At 39.4% G+C, this 18,968-nt stretch overlaps 2 protein-coding genes across 3 annotated transcripts in view; one reads left to right on the top strand and one right to left on the bottom strand.

The window, feature by feature from the left end:
* The window catches only part of SNTB1 (syntrophin beta 1), a 113,055-nt gene extending 103,920 nt beyond the window's left edge, over window positions 1-9,135 (top strand). The window contains exons 5-7 of the mRNA XM_030971102.1: window positions 1,315-1,511; window positions 3,031-3,221; window positions 5,731-9,135. Of these exons, the coding sequence (XP_030826962.1) occupies window positions 1,315-1,511; window positions 3,031-3,221; window positions 5,731-5,823 (481 nt within the window). The 3' untranslated portion in view covers window positions 5,824-9,135. The remainder of the gene's footprint in view (window positions 1-1,314; window positions 1,512-3,030; window positions 3,222-5,730) is intronic.
* A 2,811-nt stretch (window positions 9,136-11,946) lies between these two features.
* The window catches only part of MTBP (MDM2 binding protein), a 29,369-nt gene continuing 22,347 nt past the window's right edge, over window positions 11,947-18,968 (bottom strand). For both annotated transcript variants that reach the window (XM_030943857.1, XM_030943855.1), the window contains exons 18-22: window positions 18,618-18,884; window positions 17,221-17,452; window positions 16,008-16,121; window positions 14,283-14,348; window positions 11,947-12,845 (exon numbers count right to left, since the gene is read on the bottom strand). In XM_030943857.1, coding sequence (XP_030799717.1) covers window positions 12,810-12,845; window positions 14,283-14,348; window positions 16,008-16,121; window positions 17,221-17,452; window positions 18,618-18,884 — 715 coding nt within the window. In that variant the 3' untranslated portion in view covers window positions 11,947-12,809. The remainder of the gene's footprint in view (window positions 12,846-14,282; window positions 14,349-16,007; window positions 16,122-17,220; window positions 17,453-18,617; window positions 18,885-18,968) is intronic.

The raw sequence follows: 18,968 nt of genomic DNA, 5'->3' as shown, positions 1-18,968 counted from the left end.
ACCATGAAATCCAGGGGGATGCTCAAAATCAAAAGAAAGTTTCCATGAACTTGAGCGTGAACAAATCTTGCAAACCTTCTAGTGGGGTATGAAAGGAGGGTGCATCTGTTTGCCACAATGTGCATCCCAAATGTCAGCATGGACTGTCAGGGAATTGGGGAAGATTTCAGATGCCCTGTGGCTGGTGTTTCAATAATTGAAAAGCTAAAGCTGTGCTTTTTCTTTCCTTTCTGCTTTTTCCTTTTCTACTAAAACATCCCTGTTTGGTGGCATACCCATACAGTGTCAGCTAACAGGTAACTGTTCTTGCTGATGCCAAGCAGTAATTTGAGGGTAAATTAGTATTCAGTAGATTAGTTTAACCCGATGTTTTCTCCTTTAGCACAAGTGTTCTACTTTCATGCCATGTACTTTATAGACTACTATGAAGTATATTGTTTGCCTATACAAGAAAAAACAGAGGCACAAGACAGAACTAAGCTTTTCAAACAAATTTCATTTTGTGATTGCCTCTGAGGGTTGGTCTCTGAGTCTCAAAGAGTGATGAGCTCGCCTGGATTATTATTTTCAGATGTATCAGTGTTGTGTTGACTGTCCATACTTTTAGAGGGAAAAAAAACCAACATAAAAGGGCACATTTAAGGAAGAATTAATTTTTATGAGGTATTGCTTTTCTCACTCAAAAATATTCCCTGCTATTTTTGTTTGCCCAGATGAACAAACCTTTCCTGGCCACAGGAGATCAGCTGTTGATGCTGGCTGCAAAAATGTTAATTGCAGACAAATGTGAGAGAATTTTAGATTACAAGTAGCTGCAACATTTTGCATTTTACAGGTTTCTTATGGGAAAAGTAAGTACAAGACAGTACTTTGGCATCTACATGTTTTACAGAGCTTCATACTTTATTCAACACCATTTATCATTGAATTTGATGGCAGATGTTTAAAGCAAATGCTGCTTCACCATGGAAGTTGGATTCAGCTGCCTTATCTGAGCCAGCACTTGTATCTGTGGACCAGACTCCATCACCACACACCAGTCAGGGATTTCTCTCAGCTCCTCATCCAAAGGGATGTTTTGTACAATTCATTAAGTAATTTTGGGACATCCATGTCATCACCTGTGTGTCCAGCTGCTTCTGAGCTCACTGCCTTGGACCTTCACTCTTCTGAGAGGGAATATGGAGATGCGAGTTCTCATGCTCCCAACCACGTGTATTAGGAGCGTGCAGAGCAGAGCTGTGCTCAGGTGGGGATTTTGGGGCAGTGCACTGTTGTTGGAATTTCCTGACGTGTTTTCAAATCGAATTGCAGGTTGGTTCATTCTGGCCCAGGAAAAGGCTCACCCAAGTCAGGGGTGGATTTGTCTTTTGCAACCCGTACCGGTACAAGACAAGGGATTGAAACTCACCTGTTCAGGACTGAGACCAGTCGAGACCTCTCACTGTGGACAAGGAGTGTAGTGCAGGGCTGCCACAATTCTGCAGAGCTCATCACAGAAATCACCACATGTGAGTAACACCTGCAGTGCTGCCATTTCCACACCTCCAACCCTTCCTGTGACACTCGTGGCAGTTCAAGTTCCTTCTGCTAGAGGTGATTTACTTTAAAAATGTGCATGTTTAGGATTCTACTTGTTTAAAATGCTGTCAGGTTCTGAGCCAGTCCCAGCTGCTGTGGTACCTGTGTCCAGTGACACACTCATTGTTATGCTGACTTTTGGGTTTGTTTTCAGCACGTTGTTTCAGAAACAACTCTGTAGTCAGCCATGTTTGCCTGCATGTCATAGAGGAGTGATTGTCAGAGGTTGGTCCAGAAACCCACAGAAAAGAGCATTTTTCTGAGATTCAGGAAACTCCTGTGAGCCTAGCAGGAGTATCTCCTGCAGAGGGAGGAGACGGAAGAGGACTGACACATTCACAAGAATGAATTGGTCATTTATTGACCCAGCTCTACACAATAGAGAGTAAAAAACCACAAACCAGTCTAATAACCACATTTTGATGGGTAGTAATTTCCTTCCCTGAACATCAGGGTGTCACTTCTCAGCACTTCTGTACATGCAAAATCAATTGGAATATAAATACTTGGCTCAGATGCTCTGGAGTGATGCCCTGTTTGGCCAGGTAGCTGCAAGCCTGGTGTGGCTCTGGGGTTTGAGGCTGGGCCTTTCTCTTCGGTGCCCCCAGGCTTTGCAGTCCTTCCCCTGCTAGTCCTACAGTTAGCAAGGCTGTTAATGCTGAATTTTATCTCCATTCATTTCCTGAAATGTGAGAGCAGGAGCCAAAGCACAAATCCAGCCATGCCAAAGGGCTGTTCTTGTTTCTCAAAGCTCAGGTAGAGCCACCTGGCTGCATGTCAGCTGCTGGGCCTCAGCCCCCACAGGGAGCTCAGGATGCTCTGTGAGGCCTCTGATGTGCAAGCCCGAGAGCTCAGGGGGAACCAGCTCAGAACAGGTCCATCTCCTCAGCACTGTGACATAGATGCCATTCTTTCCAAAAGAAGGGCATCAGCCCTTTCTTTTATCACAGTGCTTTTGTCCCACTGTGAAGGATCCTTCTTGGTAGAATTGCTCCAAGAAGGTGATGGAATAGTGAATTTGGGATGTGAACTCCAAAACTCTTCATTCCTTAATTTGGATCATGGCCTCTGTTTCAGAGCTGAGGGGAAGATGCAGACTTTCTGCTGCAGTAGCTATTACATACAATTATCTGGGCCCTTTTTCAATTACCATGACACTAATGAGGACTCAGGAGTGTCTTCATCTTTGTCAAAATACTTTAGGGAAACTCTTTACAGCTCCTAATTTTCTCATGCATTGTGTGCTGTGTTTATTGATTCTGGCTGTGTCTGTCAGATGCAAGAAGAGCAGTTGTGACTTTGTCAAGTTTTGGAAGGAGGAAACACCAGTCTGAGCCTTCTTAAACTTCAGTACACTGTTTTTCGTCAGCATGTAGATGTATGATGGAACATGAAGAACTGTTTTAAGAATGTGAGAGACTAAATCTTGACTAAATCTTTCTTCTCCAGCTTGCACATACAAAAGCCAGGAGTGCCGCTTGACCATCCATTATGAACATGGATTCTCTCTTACAACCGAACCACAAGATGGTGCCTTCTCCAAGACAATTGCACAATATCCCTATGAAAAACTGAAAATGTCCTCAGATGATGGGATAAGGATGCTTTATTTAGACTTTGGAGAAAAAGATGGAGAAATTGTAAGTACTGCGTTTAGCAAAGGGAATGCGTGTTACCATTTCTTTGGTTGTCCTACAGGCTGTGGGAGTGGAGAAGCAATAATGGAAGTTGGACTAGATGAGCACTGTAGGTTCCTTCCAACTGAAACACTTTATTCCATTCTGTTCCATTCCAACAGTTGGCCAGTGCCAGGTTCCAGTACCAGTATATAGACACCGTGTTTTCTAGCATAGCACAATGATCAGGCTGTAGAAGGAGATAAACTAAAAAGATAGTAAAAATTGTAAAACCATACAGAGATTAAAGATTTTTAATATTTTAGAACAAACTGTACCTCTAAATAGCCAGATATTAAAATTTTTGTATGTATCCATTTCACTTTTTTAAAATATTGAGGGTGAAAGAACTTAAGAATGAGACCTTATTAATTCCAATGTACACATAGTGACTTCATGTTATGACAACAAGCTGTTTTAGGTGTTTTTGAACACGTAGTAGCTGAAAAAAAAAAGCTACAGATGTTGTGCAAACTGTCTGCATAGACCTCTAAGCTGTCATAATGCCTAAAAATAAGGTGCATATTCCAATGAGCAGTTTAAATCCATTAATTATGAATGTAAACAGTTTTTCCTCCCAGATATTTTCAGCAGTTCCTAAACATGGTGGGTACTTAATTCTAAACATCATCTTTGTTAACATGTACTCTGCAGACTGCTTATTGTCAGGGTTTGAAGGGAATTTCTTACTAGCTGTCAATAAAGTTGATTCATGACTGCTGGAAAGGTGTTACAAATGAGTGTTTGAGATTGCTTAAAAAATCACCAGAAAGGGTATCAGCAAAAACCAGATTTAATATTTAGAGACAGCGTGACAGAGTTTGTTGGCAAGAGTCACTTTACTGCCTACAGGACAATTAAGGCACACCAAGGAAACAAAGCAGCAACAAAACCAGGCAATCAAAATCCAGGCAATCAAAACAGAAATGAACTGAGAACCATCTAGGGCGCTTGTGTGTGTGTTAAGGTATGCATATCAAAAGGATAGTGAAGGCAAAGATAAAAAGGAACATGGCCTAAAAACTTAAGAGCACTCAAACTTTACAGTACTTTACCTTAACTTATACCTTAAACCTAACAATTTAAAAAAGCAACAACACTTAACTTATACCTAACTTAATTTATAACTTAACAATTTAACAGAGGAATAGCAGCATTTAACCCAACTTACGACTTCAAAGTTGAACTTGGCAGCTCAATAGAAAAATAATATTCAGCAGTCTTTAACTTAGCTTACAACTTAAGACTTAACCTTACTTACAGGCCTAACTTACTGAGCTATTTAAGGTCCTTATCTAAGAAAACAGCATGTCTCCCAGATTTGCTAAAGCATATACACAGGTGCATGCACAGAAGGAGTCAGTGCAAGCAAGGAACCTGTGAAAAATTCCCCTCAGAGGTCGGGGAAACACTCACTTAGGGATGCTTTTGCATCTCCCAACAGGAAAAGGGTGAGGCCTCGAGGAGTGAAGGTACCAACCCAGGACTTGTTGTTTGGTGATCCTCCAAGAACAGCAAACCTGAGAGTTCACTGGCTCTGAGAGGCCCCACTCAGAGGGAGATGCTGGCTCAAAGGGTCTCATTTTGGACAGCTGTTTTTAGGGTCACTAAAGAGCCAGCTTTATCATAACAATGTTTCATCCTGGCCACAGTTTGGGTTGGGACTTTCTTTGAAAGTGTGGGAACAGGAATGTTAGGCCATCCAGGCAGGGAAAACAGTTTCCAAAGTTGTTCATAAGGAAAACAGGAACTCCATAGACAGCAGTAGTTCCTGGGAGCAGACAGTGATTCTGATAAGCTCAAGAAGGGATGAGCCCAGGTGCTGATTTTCAAGGCCAAGGCCTAACGGGCATTTCTCAGATTTCAGTGCAGCCTGGAAAAAGGAGTGAGCAGGGCAGAATGCACCACCACAAAAGGCAAATGTGGTTTGTTTTGATGTGACTCTGCTGTTGGGCCTCTGCACACTGACAAGGCCTGTCATGATTAGCAAGTGTGTGGTGAGATCAGCTGAACCATGACTATGAAAAACAAAGTCTGAGTTCAGTCTCACTGCTGGCTGGGAAAACAGAGAAGCAGCTGTGCAGCACTGGCTGAAGGTACTTCAGCTGCAGCAACAGCAGATGCACTGGGCATCAGACAGAGCAGTCCTAGCACCATCCCAGGCAGAAATGGCCAAAAAAGATGGGGTTGAGCCTCTTCAAAAAGTGCTTGCAGAATCTGACTCAGTTTTCTGCTGCTCACCCAGGTGATACAAAGTCAGAGGCACCAGGATCTCACCTGCTTCCAAGATGCTTATTAGTTTTAGTAGCCTAAATATTTGCAGCTGAATGCAAAGAAAAAACAATATGGTGTAGAGAAGAGCTGTTATTAATAGAAGCCTGTTCAAAATACCAGACAGCAGTTTGAGTACTCAATAAATGATTTCTTGTTTGAGCTATAATTCTCAGCTTGATTTTTTTTTCTGTACTTTCAGCAACTGGACCTTCATTCCTGTCCAAAACCAATTGTTTTCATCATTCATTCCTTCCTGTCAGCAAAGATCACGAGACTGGGCTTGGTGGCATAAGTGGGATCCATCTGTTTCTTCAAAGAGATACAGGGCAACCACACTAATCTGGAGTACAGTCAACAGCAGCAACCTGTCCTAGCTGGCAGCAGACACCCACCTGGGACTCATCACTGGGCACTGGTCATTTCTGCAGTCCTCTGAGGCCCAGGTTTCATTTTGACCAGCTAAAGAGATGGCATGACAAGGAAGATGGGGGATTTCATTGTAAATAATGGGATTTTAAAATCCCATATGAGACCGTAAAAGTGTGTAGTACCATACATGTAAATGTTTCAGAAGCAGAAATTGTGCCTATTTCAGTGTATTTGTCTATATAAAGTAAAGGGCTATGCAGTCAAGCACTTGTTGGTTGTGATGCAAGCCAAGGTTGGCTGGGGAGAAATCCTCTAAAGATTGTCCCATGACCTGGAAGTAAAAGATTCTTTCAGTTATAATCTGTGCACCTCTTACAGATTTTTCTTTTGGAGCACTGCCAGAACCTGTTGCATGAATAGCCAGCAGAGTCCACAAACACAAACCCTTTGAGCTGGACACTCTGAAGCAGTCCAGCTGTGGGCAGCTAACAGCTGGAGGGCCCCCACCAGGGGCAGTTTCACATTAAACAGTAACCACATGTCAGCCACACTTCTAGTGATGGAGCCAAAGCAGGACCAGCCACAGGGATGGTACTGAGAGCCAGCTGTCAGGGGGGCACAGGCAGGAGGGCCCTTTGTTAGTGAACACAGGATGCATTTTTATAGTGACTTCCCACAACAGCTTAATGAGTTTCAGCTGGCTGGAAGCCCCAGCTCAGGTAAAAGCTACCTGAATCCATTCTGAGGCCAGATGATGCTTCTGCAAGCTTATCTCAATGGCAGTTTCCAGTAGAAAGCCATGCTAAGATTCTGTCCTCCTACCTCTACTGAGTCCCCACTTTGCTCAGACAAGGCTGGTTGTGTGGTCTTCATAGAATAACAAACATAGGGAAGAAGGAAGACTTGATTATATGAGTTTGTGAAAAATTTATTGAAGCAGCTCCACAACAGTGAGAAACATACACCAGGGAGGAACATGAGCTGCACTCCTTGACATGGAACTGCTCCTATGGGCATGACCAGGTGTCTTGCTGGGGAAATACAATATGTTCATCTCCATGCCCACACCTTACTGGTGACTGTTTTGCACCACAGCTTACTGTTGTGACTCAAAACGTGATGCACTGAGTTTCAGCCTTGTTCACAGCTACTTGAGCAGCAAAAAGCAGGCAGGAACACTGACTTTCAGCACCAGAGATGATACACACAACCCATACCTGGAAATAATAAACTGGCATGACATGACCTGGTGGGAATAGGAAGAAGCAAAACAGGGATGCCACTTACGTTGTTCTTCCTTTTAAAAAAGAACAGCTTCACACAGGGGTGGGGGTTTGTCTGTTTTTAGAGTTTTGCCCTAAATTCACACTTTGAAGGACAGGAAGTAATATATTCAGTGTTTGTGGATGTTCAGTTTTCATATTACAGCATTTCTTTTATTCCCGAGAAAGCACATAGATTTCAACACAGCATCACTTGGCTGGCAAAGGAGAAAATTAAAGACATTTTGGTTCCATGTTGTTTTTGCGCTAAGTTTGAGAGTTAAGCATAAGTCATGTTGTCTATTCAAAGCATAAAAACATGGTGATTTCCATAGATATCCTAATCATCAAAACAAATTAAAATATTAGGATGATGGGCTGAATTCATAAATACAGAAAATAATCACTGAAGAACAGCTCAGTGCCCCACTGGAAAAGCAGCCCCACTCCCAGGACCTCTCACCAGTCAAAGGCATGCCAGGGAGAAATCCACCCAGCTCTGCACTTTCATTTTACTGTCATGGTACTTGTATTAAAAATTAATTCCTCATGTAAATTTACAAGGAGGTAACATGTTACCTAATTTAGCAGTAGTTTCCAGATGGACATTCTCATTTAGTGACTACTGCCAGTCACACAACTTTCTGTGGCAGTTCCTTGGGACTCCTTGGGCTGGGGAACTTCTAGGAGAGATCTGAGAAGCTGAGAGCAGTCGGTACACACAGGGACAGGACTCTGAGAGGAGCTCATGTCACCTTACCAAGGAAACTCTTGTGTCAAGTCTTTAAAAACCAGTTCAGGACATTTTTATTGCTGTTCCAAAGTACAACTTAAAAATTTGGAGATAGGCTCCTATAAAAGTGCTGGAGGAGTAGGTTAAATCCATATGTAAACTATACTGCACTATTTCCTTATTCCTTTTAACACTTACAAATCACTGGAAAGTTATACCTAACATGTATGTGCATTGTAAATATTACAAATTCCTATATTAGTGCCAACAATTAAATTACACAAAATGTAATCTAAGGTGCTCAGTACTATATGAAGTCTAAGTGAATAACTAAGCAGTTTGCAAAGAAAATTCATATTATATATATTTATAGAAAAAAATTAATGATGATTACAGATGCTATTTCTTCATTTTCAGATTTTGGACTGATTCATATTTGGATGGGATAGACAAATGAAATATGAACCTACTCCACATTTATAAGAGTATAGTGAATATTTATATTTTAGAGGAAAAGAATATATTTAATAAAGTCATTTATTGGATTTTTGTGATGTGAGCTTACTTTGCATCCAGACAAACTATCTGGAAGGCTGACCTTTGGTTTTGGGCTGGGACGAATACATTTAAACTTCAGTGCTTCTGTTACTGGAGGGAACTGTTAATTGCATTGGTGGAATGACTTAAAAATTTAAAATTAAAAAAAACCTGAAATCCCACAGGGATGTTTCAGGGCAGGTCATTCAGACATGTCTGCTGAAGTTGCAATGCTTCCTCTGTCATTTATACTGGACTAGGTGGTAACAGAAGACTTACAAAAAATTAAGAAAAAGCAGGAATTTCTGCTCAAGCTTCTGCATTCAAGGACTGAGGCCAACATGTGCCTTTCTTCTCTTAATGAATGGTTATGGGAAAACAAATTTCTTTTTCTCCTTTGATTTAATTCTTAACTTAGTGGCCCAAATAGAAAAGCTAACTGTGGGAATTTATGCCTTTCTTTCAGTCTGACCCAAGTTATGACAGAACAGCCTAATGGAAAGCCTAAAAAGGGATATTCCAGAATTTCACTCTTTTCACAAAATAATTACTATAAATGGAATGGTCTTATCAGAAAGTTTGTATAGCAGCTTCACCATGAGAAAGATTGGGATACATATTGGAACAAAAATGTTATTGGAAAAATGTGATGTAAAGTGTTTGTTAAAAAAAAAATAAAGCTGATCTGATTGTGTTCAGGGAACCATACTGGTGTTTCTAATAGTCCTGACCTTCAAATGGAACCAGCATCTCTCTTAAGCTACTTTACAAATCAGAACAAGACTCTTGACATGTTACCAAGCAAATCACCACCACGAACACCATTAGAATTAATCCTTTGCAAGTAACAAAACAAGTGTTTTCCTTCTGCAGAATGTTAGAATTTTTCCTACCACAGGACGTGGCAGCACCCTCCACCCAGCTCTTTGCATTGGGAAGCTCAGCTGATTGGAAGGGGAGATTGATCTGATTTCCACCTGAGAGCATTCTCAGTGTCCTCTTACCCATGCTTAAAAGTTAATTGGAGCTTCTTTAGTTTCAGTGGAAGCAAAATCAGAGCCTAAAGAAGTTATGTGCTCCAGATCATTACACTACCATTGATTTCTAAATTTATGTTATTTTCCATAAAAGTCAAACTGGCAGATTGATAACTAGCTATTTACTGAATCTATTTACCATATAGAGAGACCATTAATACAGTATATATTACATATCTTTATATATATATATACACACACACTGTATATTATGGACATTTTGAATTCAGTGGTGACTTCAATTTTAAGAAGCAGATATTAATATGCTCACAAAATTTTGAGAAACTCATCCTGCTTGCTTAAAGTGAACCCCCAGACTAACTAGGGCAAAATTTTTATTTAAAAGAATGAGGGGGAAAACATTTTAAATATTTAACAGAGATAATACCTCCTGTTGAACATAATCTCCTGCTTTTCCCACGTGGGATTAGCTATTCTTTTTTTTTTTCCTTCATCAGAATTTCTGTGCTTGTGTAAATAATTAGAGGCATTAGGAAACAAGTTCAGAAAACAAATTCCAAGGGAGAACTGTGAACTGGGACAAAGAAGTTTGTGGATTTGGACAAGCGTTAGTACCCAAGCTAAGTTCTGTGGTAGCCCAGTGACACTCACCATGTAATTACAATTAATTGCTGTAACATTACAAGTAATCATATCACCAAGTAATTGCAACCACATCAGTGCTGTCTTATCCCAGTCCTGTGGGGAATATAAGCACATAACATGGATGGATAATGTGCTTCTACATATAATGCATAATGTTATTATGCTATGTTATTATGTGCTTATTATATAGGATGGATGGATTATGGGTAAACCAGAAATGTGTACTGGTAAATCTGATTTATATCCTGATTTGCAAAAACATGAAAGCAAGCACCCAAAATATGCATAAGGCAGACTGGATTTGGGGTTCAGCAGCCACAAACAAGAAAATAGTTTGAAGTTCAGAGGCAAAGGGTGATGTTACATTCTGCATCACTTAAGTTACAGCATATCAGCCAAACTGCAGGAACTTTCAGTGTGGGGTTTTGGAACTATGACAGATGTAAAATAATTTGGTTTAGTGCTGTTGCAGTGGAACGGATCAAATTATTGTGCCTACTTTTTTGTAGGTTAAGAGCATGGACAGGGACAGTTATCACAGCTCAAACAGGGCACAGTGTAATTAAGCCACAATAATAAACCAGCTACCACTTGTCCTAAAAAGCCACCACCACAAAGAGCAAATAAGACATGGGTAGCAGTGTATTAGTTCTGCACTGGGAACTGTGCAGAAAACCAATACATCAAAATGCTTATGCTTCCCTAATGGCTTTCCTGCTGATTATTTCAGGCCAGTCTTTGAGTCTACAGAATTAATTAAACCAATAACCATTGGGTTCTACTTGAAGGACAAGAAAAGCAGTTCAAAGTCTTAATTAATTACTTTCCTGAAGGTATTTTCTTTGCTCATGGCAGCTAGCCTCAAGGATTTATGAAATGTAGAGCTTCTGTACTTATCAACTTATGTATCATTATTAACTACAAAGTTTTTCTAATTACAAATATATAAACTTCCCAAAATTAAGTAGAAAATACAACTTTCAGTGGCTTGCTTTAGTATTCAGACAAAAGTATCAGCATTCAGGCTGAAGAGAAAAGGCTACAGCTTACAGCTTTTCTCTCTCTGGAAGTAGAGTTTTTCCTGATTCACTGTAAGATGTTAAGAAAGGTTAATGTCTTGATTACTTTCTTCTTTTTATACTGAATGCAAAGAAATGTGAGCCATACACAGTAATCATTAAATTGGAACAATTTTGTGCATGCACTTTTAAAATTATTATTTAAATAACTCTCTTCATTTCATTTCTATTTCACCAAATCACTAAAACTGAAATGCTGTGGATGTGTGGCATTCTGCAGACAAATGTAATCCATCTGACAAGTGGTTATGTTTGTCCTGGGCTTAGATGCACACAGTACTCACTAGAGCCCACTGTCACAGAAGAACAACTGCAGAGCTCTCCTCTTGTAGCTCAGTTAAACCACGTACAACCCCAGCCAGGAAAGGTCTTGTAGAGTTCAGGACTGGTAAACTTGGGAACAAAGGAACAGAACAGTTGAACTCAAGATCCTGTTAGACATGAAAAACCTCCTTAGGGCTCAGCTTTACACCAAATAGAATTAAGCAAAGAATAATGCCCCAAAATCAGGAAGGCTCTTTAGAGAAAGCATAGATATTACAGTATTAAGTCTAACGTCCACATGGTTTAGTTCGATTATTTTTTCACAACATTACGTGTCATTTATATTTGTATTGCTTAATCTATTTTCCTACTGGGATAATATAGCAAACAATAGCCCTGCACCTCAATCAGTTTTAATCCTGTTAGTTTATATGATAAATACGAAATCCTTAATAGGAATGTTCCTTAGTAGGAACTCCACATCTCAACAAAATACTAACTTGAATAATTACATTAGTCCCAGCCAGGTACATGCCAGAGATTAAACAAACAGAGGCCAAATTTAGTATTTTACTGTGTTTGCAACACAGCTAGAAACTCTTTTTTTCCTTACATTTCAGCATAGCACACCAGCTCTTTTCCAGCTCTCACCATCCTCATTACCACTACTGCTTTGATTTTCTCCTCTTCCAGGAAAAGAAATCTCAGACCTCTCCTTAGATATTTTTCTAAGGAGTGTTACAAAGAGCATGCAGGAAATTATACTGAAAAGTCAGCTTGTAAAACAAAGAAACTTTCTTTAATGGGACCTTGCACCATGTTTCAAGCCACGCTTTTTTTCTTCCTTATATTACAACACAGAGATAATTATGGTTCAAATTCTGATTGTGTTTGTTTTCACCTGCAGAATAGGAATTCTATTCTTAATTAGTATATAAACTGTCAATGGCTGATGCTGTACACAGCTGTTTATACAAGAGCAAGCTGAAATAGAATAGACATCTTCACACAAAAAGGAAAAACAAAGTAGTAGTTATCGAAATTAAATATGTGGGGGTTTTTATTCATGTAAAAACCAAATACACTGGTTGAAAAATATACAAAGCTTTATGAATCAAGTCAAGCTATATTCGTTTTAACAAACATAATAAATACACATATAAAACACAACCTCTTTTCATTTGAATTAAAAAAAAAATTAAAAACTTTCAGTATAAAAAGCTTCCAACCTTGCTTCAGTGCTTGAAGAATGAATCTGTGTAACTCCACTGACCAAAGTCCTCCCAGTGTGCAGATCTGTGTGTGCATTGGACAGCATAATGCTTCTCAAGTCAGAAGTGCTCTGTCTCCACAGCTCCTGGGAAGCTGTGAATAGAATCCACACAGTGCCTCTACTTGCTAGTCTTCTCCAGAACCCATTCAATCACCTGGGCAAATAAATGAGAAAGCAAGCGATTTACATACGTCCTGGTTTTGAAAGCAAATTAAGAACATCTCATAGTTATCAATTCTTTCTTCAGTCCTTTGTCACCATCTGTGTATTATTTATTAAACAGCATTTAAAAGCAAACTACTCAGGAGAAGAAAGTGTTGTTAATAATCTGAGAGGAAACAGCATTACCCTAGAATTGTATTTAATCTTACAGAATGCTTTGTCTTTAGGAAAAGGCATTTTTAGAACCCTTGAATTGAAATACTTCACCCCATTCTCTCCATACACCAGCAAGAAGGTGCACATAATGCCAAAGAAGGTGCACATAATGCCAAACAGCTCATGCTTCCAGCAGTAAAAGTTCCTAATCCCAGAGAAGAATGAAGGATAATTTGTGCACTGCTTTCTTTACCTCCATTATCACTGCTGCTTTCCAAACAGGGCAGTTGTTCAGACCACTGACTAAATACTCTCTAATACAGAGACAAGCAGTTTAGGACAACACCAATTTTAATGCCTTTTGCCAACAGCAAATATACAAAAAACTACCAATTTTCTGCCCCAAGATGGAGGTGAGAAGCAGTGTATCAGCACAATAGCCAGGTTCAACACCAACCATCACAACCCATATAGTTTTTGAACCTTATCATCGATACAAAGCAATCCACAAAGGAATACAGCACAGAACACAGTAAATACTGCTCTCATAGAATAAGTTCTCTGGGATCTAGCAGCTTTCTTGAGAGTGTGTTCTGTTACTTACCTACCTCAGTTCAAATTCTTCCATGTAATTTATGATTATGAAAACTGCACTGTAATTCTGCATTACACTTTTTTTCCTTTTTTTTATCCCCAAATCATGGAGTCACTTCAGTGTATGTCTCAGTACCAGAGTTACTTAATTTCTGGATGAATATTTACTTCTGTCATCTGCTCTCTGCTGCTGTGCATGTAAGTCCCACATTATGCACAAATAACCCCACCTGATATCCCTTGTGCTTACAGTTACTCACAAGCCTAAAATTACTCATTTTCATTGCTTCTTTTAAAAAATTTATTTTCTTTCATAGACCTGCTAATTACTTCCTAACCTTTGAAATGTTATTTCCTTCAACACAAGAAAAGAAGAACTCTCTAATGATCCTAATTAAAGAAAAATCTCATCTCTCTTTTTTTTTCCCCTGTTTGTTTGTTTCAGTGATGTAGAAACATTTATTGTCTTCATTTCCATTTCTCACTGTGGCACATCATCTTGGCAGCTGTAAATGAAATACCATCCAAAACCTGGAAATTTTGCCTTGGAACTACTGCCTGAGAGAGAGTTCGTGTGAGATCAGAGTGAAATGAGACCCACATGCACCTTTCAGCTCTTAAAGCTGTGGACTAAACCATCCACGGTTATGTACAGGAACAAATAAACACATGGTCTTACCTGTTTAGCATTGCTGTTTGCTGTTTTCTTCATTTCATCAAGAAGTCCTCTAGAAGTTTTTAGGTCCTAAATATGAAACAAAAAGCCACAGAAGTCAGCATACAGTCATTCTAATTTGGGTTATATGAGCCCTGATAACCAGGGCAGTGTTACACTTTCATCACCTTGTTCAGAACAAAAGAACTATTATTCGCCTTTGCTTTTTTAATAAAAGGAAAATAATTTACATCTATTCCAATGGGTTGCAGGTTTCCTTACAGCAGTCCAAACCTAGTACTCTATGATGATTGAGTCTTCCTAAATTTCTGCAGATTTCTGCACAATTTCCAGAATTTTTTTCTTCAATGATATTCAAAGTTCTTACAGTCTTGACTGAAATCCTATTCCTATATAAACATGGAAATCAGCTGTGAGCTTACCCTGTAATACAGAGTTCTGGCAAAGAACAGAGGCAGACAACAGAAAAGAAAATCAGTGCAGAAAAGGGAAAAATCTAGAATGGCTTTTCTGTTTTGCAGTCCATTTAATGAGTCCAACCTCACCTACTCTTTTAAACAAAGCAAGAACAAAACCTTGCCTGGAGAGAAAGAAAATGCATTTACTACTTGTCTGCAGAGGAAAATGATACCTATGTTATCATGCTTTTGAATGATGCAGCACACAAAAGGATTCAAAGGACTCCCACAGCCTTGGAGCAGAAAGACAGTTCAGGAGAAGACAATCCTGTGACACCTCTCTCTAGAAAGGACAGGATCACTGCCATATTCTTCCTTTTTCTTTTCTACTTGAAATGGAACCACAAACCCTGATTTGCTCTACTTACACATCCCTACCTGCAGCCCTTTCTGATTTTGGATTAGGAGATCTTCCTTCAGGGCATATTTCAGGGAGATTTTGGGAGCACTTACAGAATGACTGCACAACTGTGTTCCAATTACTTAAGAAATTGGTGCTTATCAGCAAGATGTTCTGATTGTGTAAACATCCACCTCTGATCAACTTTCTTTTAGCTTAAAGCACCATTACTGAAGTTGAGCTGGTTCACCCATAGTGGAAGGTTAAACACATGCAAATGAACAGAACAGCAGTGCAGCTTGTGAGCAATAGCTTTTAATCACTCTATACTGTAATTAACTTGATTTTGTGCTCAAGTAACATGGGCTTCAGCATTGACTCAGAGTCTCCTAGGTATTGTGGAAAGAATTCTCATCTCCCCCTAAACGTAAGGTTGATGCAATTCTACAGGCTGCTGCTGAGCCAGTATGTGTTAGATAATAGAGAACATCATGTCAGGGAACTGCAATTTCTGAGTCAGTTCTGTAAGATTCTTATTGAGCCAACAACCTTAGAACAAGGGAGAAAGCTGAGCTGTCACAGCTACAGCTGGGAAATGCCCTATTGCCTCCTTAGCTGCTTAGCAGCTCTTAAGAGTGACCCAACCTAACAGGCCCATGTTTTAGCGTATTATTTCAGTATGTATAAGAGGCTACTGCTTTAGAAGGTTTTAAAACAAGCAAAACCCCACCAAACTATATTGTAAAACTACCTTCTCCATTTGACAACAATTCCAAAGGTCTCTCCACACAATCTACACATGACTAACATACCACTGGGAAATATTAGCTTAATCAACTCTGAATATCTCACATGCTAGCTCAAGTTTTATTTAGGAGTGGTTTCACTTAACTAAGAATAAAGAACTGTAAGAGTGTGTCTTCTAGTTACCTTTAAATAGAATTTTGATATCTCAAATAGACGCTGGCTGCATGATGCAAAGCACTTATGATCTTCTGCAATTCCATGTTTTTGAAGAGTCTTAGCAACCACCTCCTTCAGCATCTTGGAAACAGAAGAAAACACACTCAGAAGTTCATCCCAACTATTGGCATGAAAAATTGTCCATGGGAAGCAGAAAAGCCCAACACAGAAAACCTGATGTTTGTGATCTTGCCTGCCTTTAATCTATTGCCAAATATGATCAGCTCACTGCCTGAATCTGAGCAGTTCTTTAACAATCTATTTCTATTTCCTTAATTTTAAAATACTAAGAAAATGCTTACATATCAAGGATCAGTGAACAGTCACATGGAGCTTGGAAGATAAAAAAGAAGTCAATATTATCTTGGGTTTTTTCTTCTCTAAAATAATATATATAAAATTATCACTTTTTGCTGTACTGATATTTCCTTGTTTGCTGCATACATATTTAAAAAAAAATTAAAATCTGACACTAAAGTCTCGTTAGACAATTTCCTCTGGCATTCTTCACATCAGAGATGTCTAAACTCTGCTGTAGGTCTGAATGAGTCACACCAATTTATGCTTCCTTGGACCATTCCAACTTGCCTTTGACAGTACCTTAAGATTCTTGCAGTGTTCTCCTTGTACCCTGGGATTAATTTAAAATTTGTATCACCAAGCCAGAAACAGATTTGTATATTGTATTTTAGAAGAGGCATTCCTAATATACACAGCTAATAATTAGACATTATTCCACCAAATTATTTAACTGCTATCTCAATTAATGGATTTATAAAACTACAGGAATCTTTATTCTCAGACTAGTCTGATCCTCTAAAATGCCTCTGACCCTTCCAGAACACGTATCTCTTTGGTGTCTTTAGGTTTTACATTAATCATCTGTATTTCGTAACTTCTATTAATTGGTATTCATTTCCACCTTTTTTATTCCTCATTGTTATCTCTCTCAGCCTTAATTTTCTGGGCATGATAAAGTTTTCTTTGCACACTTTTTCATTCTTTGCTTCTGCAGCACTCAGTGCCCTCAGGATTCACTTACACAAGTGAACAGAATGAAATTCAGTAACAAATACAGATGAAGATAATTCACCTTCAGTTAAAAATTTTTTACAAATCAAGTCCCATGGAAAGAAGTTAAACAGCTCTTCTTCACTAAGAGAACAAGGCAGATTTTTACCCTCGTGTGTTTCTGGGATCTCGACTCCTTCTCTGGCTTGGCAGCCTCCGGCTGTGCAGCTGGGCCAGCCCTGGTGGCAGCTCGGTGGCCGTGGCCGGGCGGTTTCAATGGCGCTGCAGCCACACAAGGGGACCTGTCCGAGCGCGTCCTCGGCACAGCCACTGCACCGTGACTCCTGCTGCTCCCCCCTGCCTGCCACAGCAGCGACTCTGTGCTCTCACATCTGGTCAGCCTACAAAGAACAGGAAAAAACCCCTATAAAAGTAACTTTCAGGTTTTGTACCGACTCTTTTAGTGCCATTGTTTCTGCTAGAGAGGCTGCTGCTTCAGAGCAGTAAGTACTGAGCATTCCTAACAACATCTGAAAACAGCAGACAGGAAGGCAGGATTCCATTCTGTAAATTTTTTTGTATTAGAAGAGCACTCTGCTGATTGGATTGGGCTGTGATATGTAGATCCATTGCACCTCTGATTAAAAAGGTCTAGAAACAAATTGAAGAAATCAGGAAAAACTCTTGGGAAGAGAATTGGCCTCAAGTTTTCGGATGAGACAACACTTCTTGAAAATATCTAATTTCTTTTGGCCCTATAGGAATGTCACAACTCAACTACAAGAAGTTGGGCATTATAATTCTATGGAGACATTGTAATCTTTGATCCTTCAACTGTAAGAGCATCAGTAATTCCAAAGTCCAATTTATCACATCTTCATTTCTAACTATTCAGTAAGTTGCAAAAGATATACTTCTTTCTAAAACCAGACCTCTGTTAAAGGCTTATGGTGATTAGAATGCAAAGGGTATCAACCTGGAAATTAGGAAGAAGTGAAGTATTGCAGTAAAAAAGTGAATTTGGGAATAGTGTTACCTAGCAGCTATTATTCAGTGACAGAGTTTGCATCTTCAGAGTGAGGACAAGATACAAAGGGAGATCTTAAAAACTAAACTTCCAGAAAAGACTTTAATAAACAAGGCTGACAATAAGATTGAATTTTGGTAGGTCATCTTATGCTAGTAGTCCTTTGGATTAGAAATTCAATTATTCTGTTTGTACAATCCTTGGCTTTCTGTACCTTTAGTTGTTTATTCATAGTACAGGAGCTCTGACTGTTTCAGTCCTAGATGAGGCTGTCATCTTTTCAAAGGCAGTTGAGACTGCAGCATATAACCCCAAATCTGTTAAACAAAGTGTGCCTGTGCTGCATGGTTTTGATTAATCTAATGCCATCGATGAGAGATCACACTTGAGGGAAAAAAAATGAACCTACAGAAGAGGATGAAACAACTAGAACATTTGTCTATATAGCTTCACTAAAACATTTTGAAATGAAAAGATGCAGTTCACAAGAGACCACTGAAACATTTCATGCTAAAGATTCATTTTATTCAGTGCATTACCTTTTCTTGGGATAAAAGTAATCCAGGTCTTTTGATCTGCGTTTTAGCCTTGATGTCTCTGTTTTGAATTCACTTTGCAAAGTCTCTCCATCAGGGACACTTCCAGGCTCTGACAAGACTGCAGGAGATGGGAGAGGACTCAGGACAAGTGGCACAGGGCAGCACTCTTTGGTGCAAGTAGTCTGAGTTTCATAGCGAATAAGACGAGTTTGAAGTTCAGCATACGCCACATCTCTCTCTAAGGCTCTTCTGTCATCAAGACAGTATCTAAAATTGAAATTGGGTGAGAAATCTGTGAGAGAAAGTCCCTGTTTTATTACAATCAGAAAAGCTTACTTTTGACAGTCATGT

The sequence above is a fragment of the Camarhynchus parvulus genome, chromosome 2 (genome assembly GCF_901933205.1).
Source record: "Camarhynchus parvulus chromosome 2, STF_HiC, whole genome shotgun sequence".
NCBI classification, from domain to species: Eukaryota; Metazoa; Chordata; class Aves; order Passeriformes; family Thraupidae; genus Camarhynchus; species Camarhynchus parvulus.
This window is presented reverse-complemented; position numbering and strand designations above follow the sequence as displayed.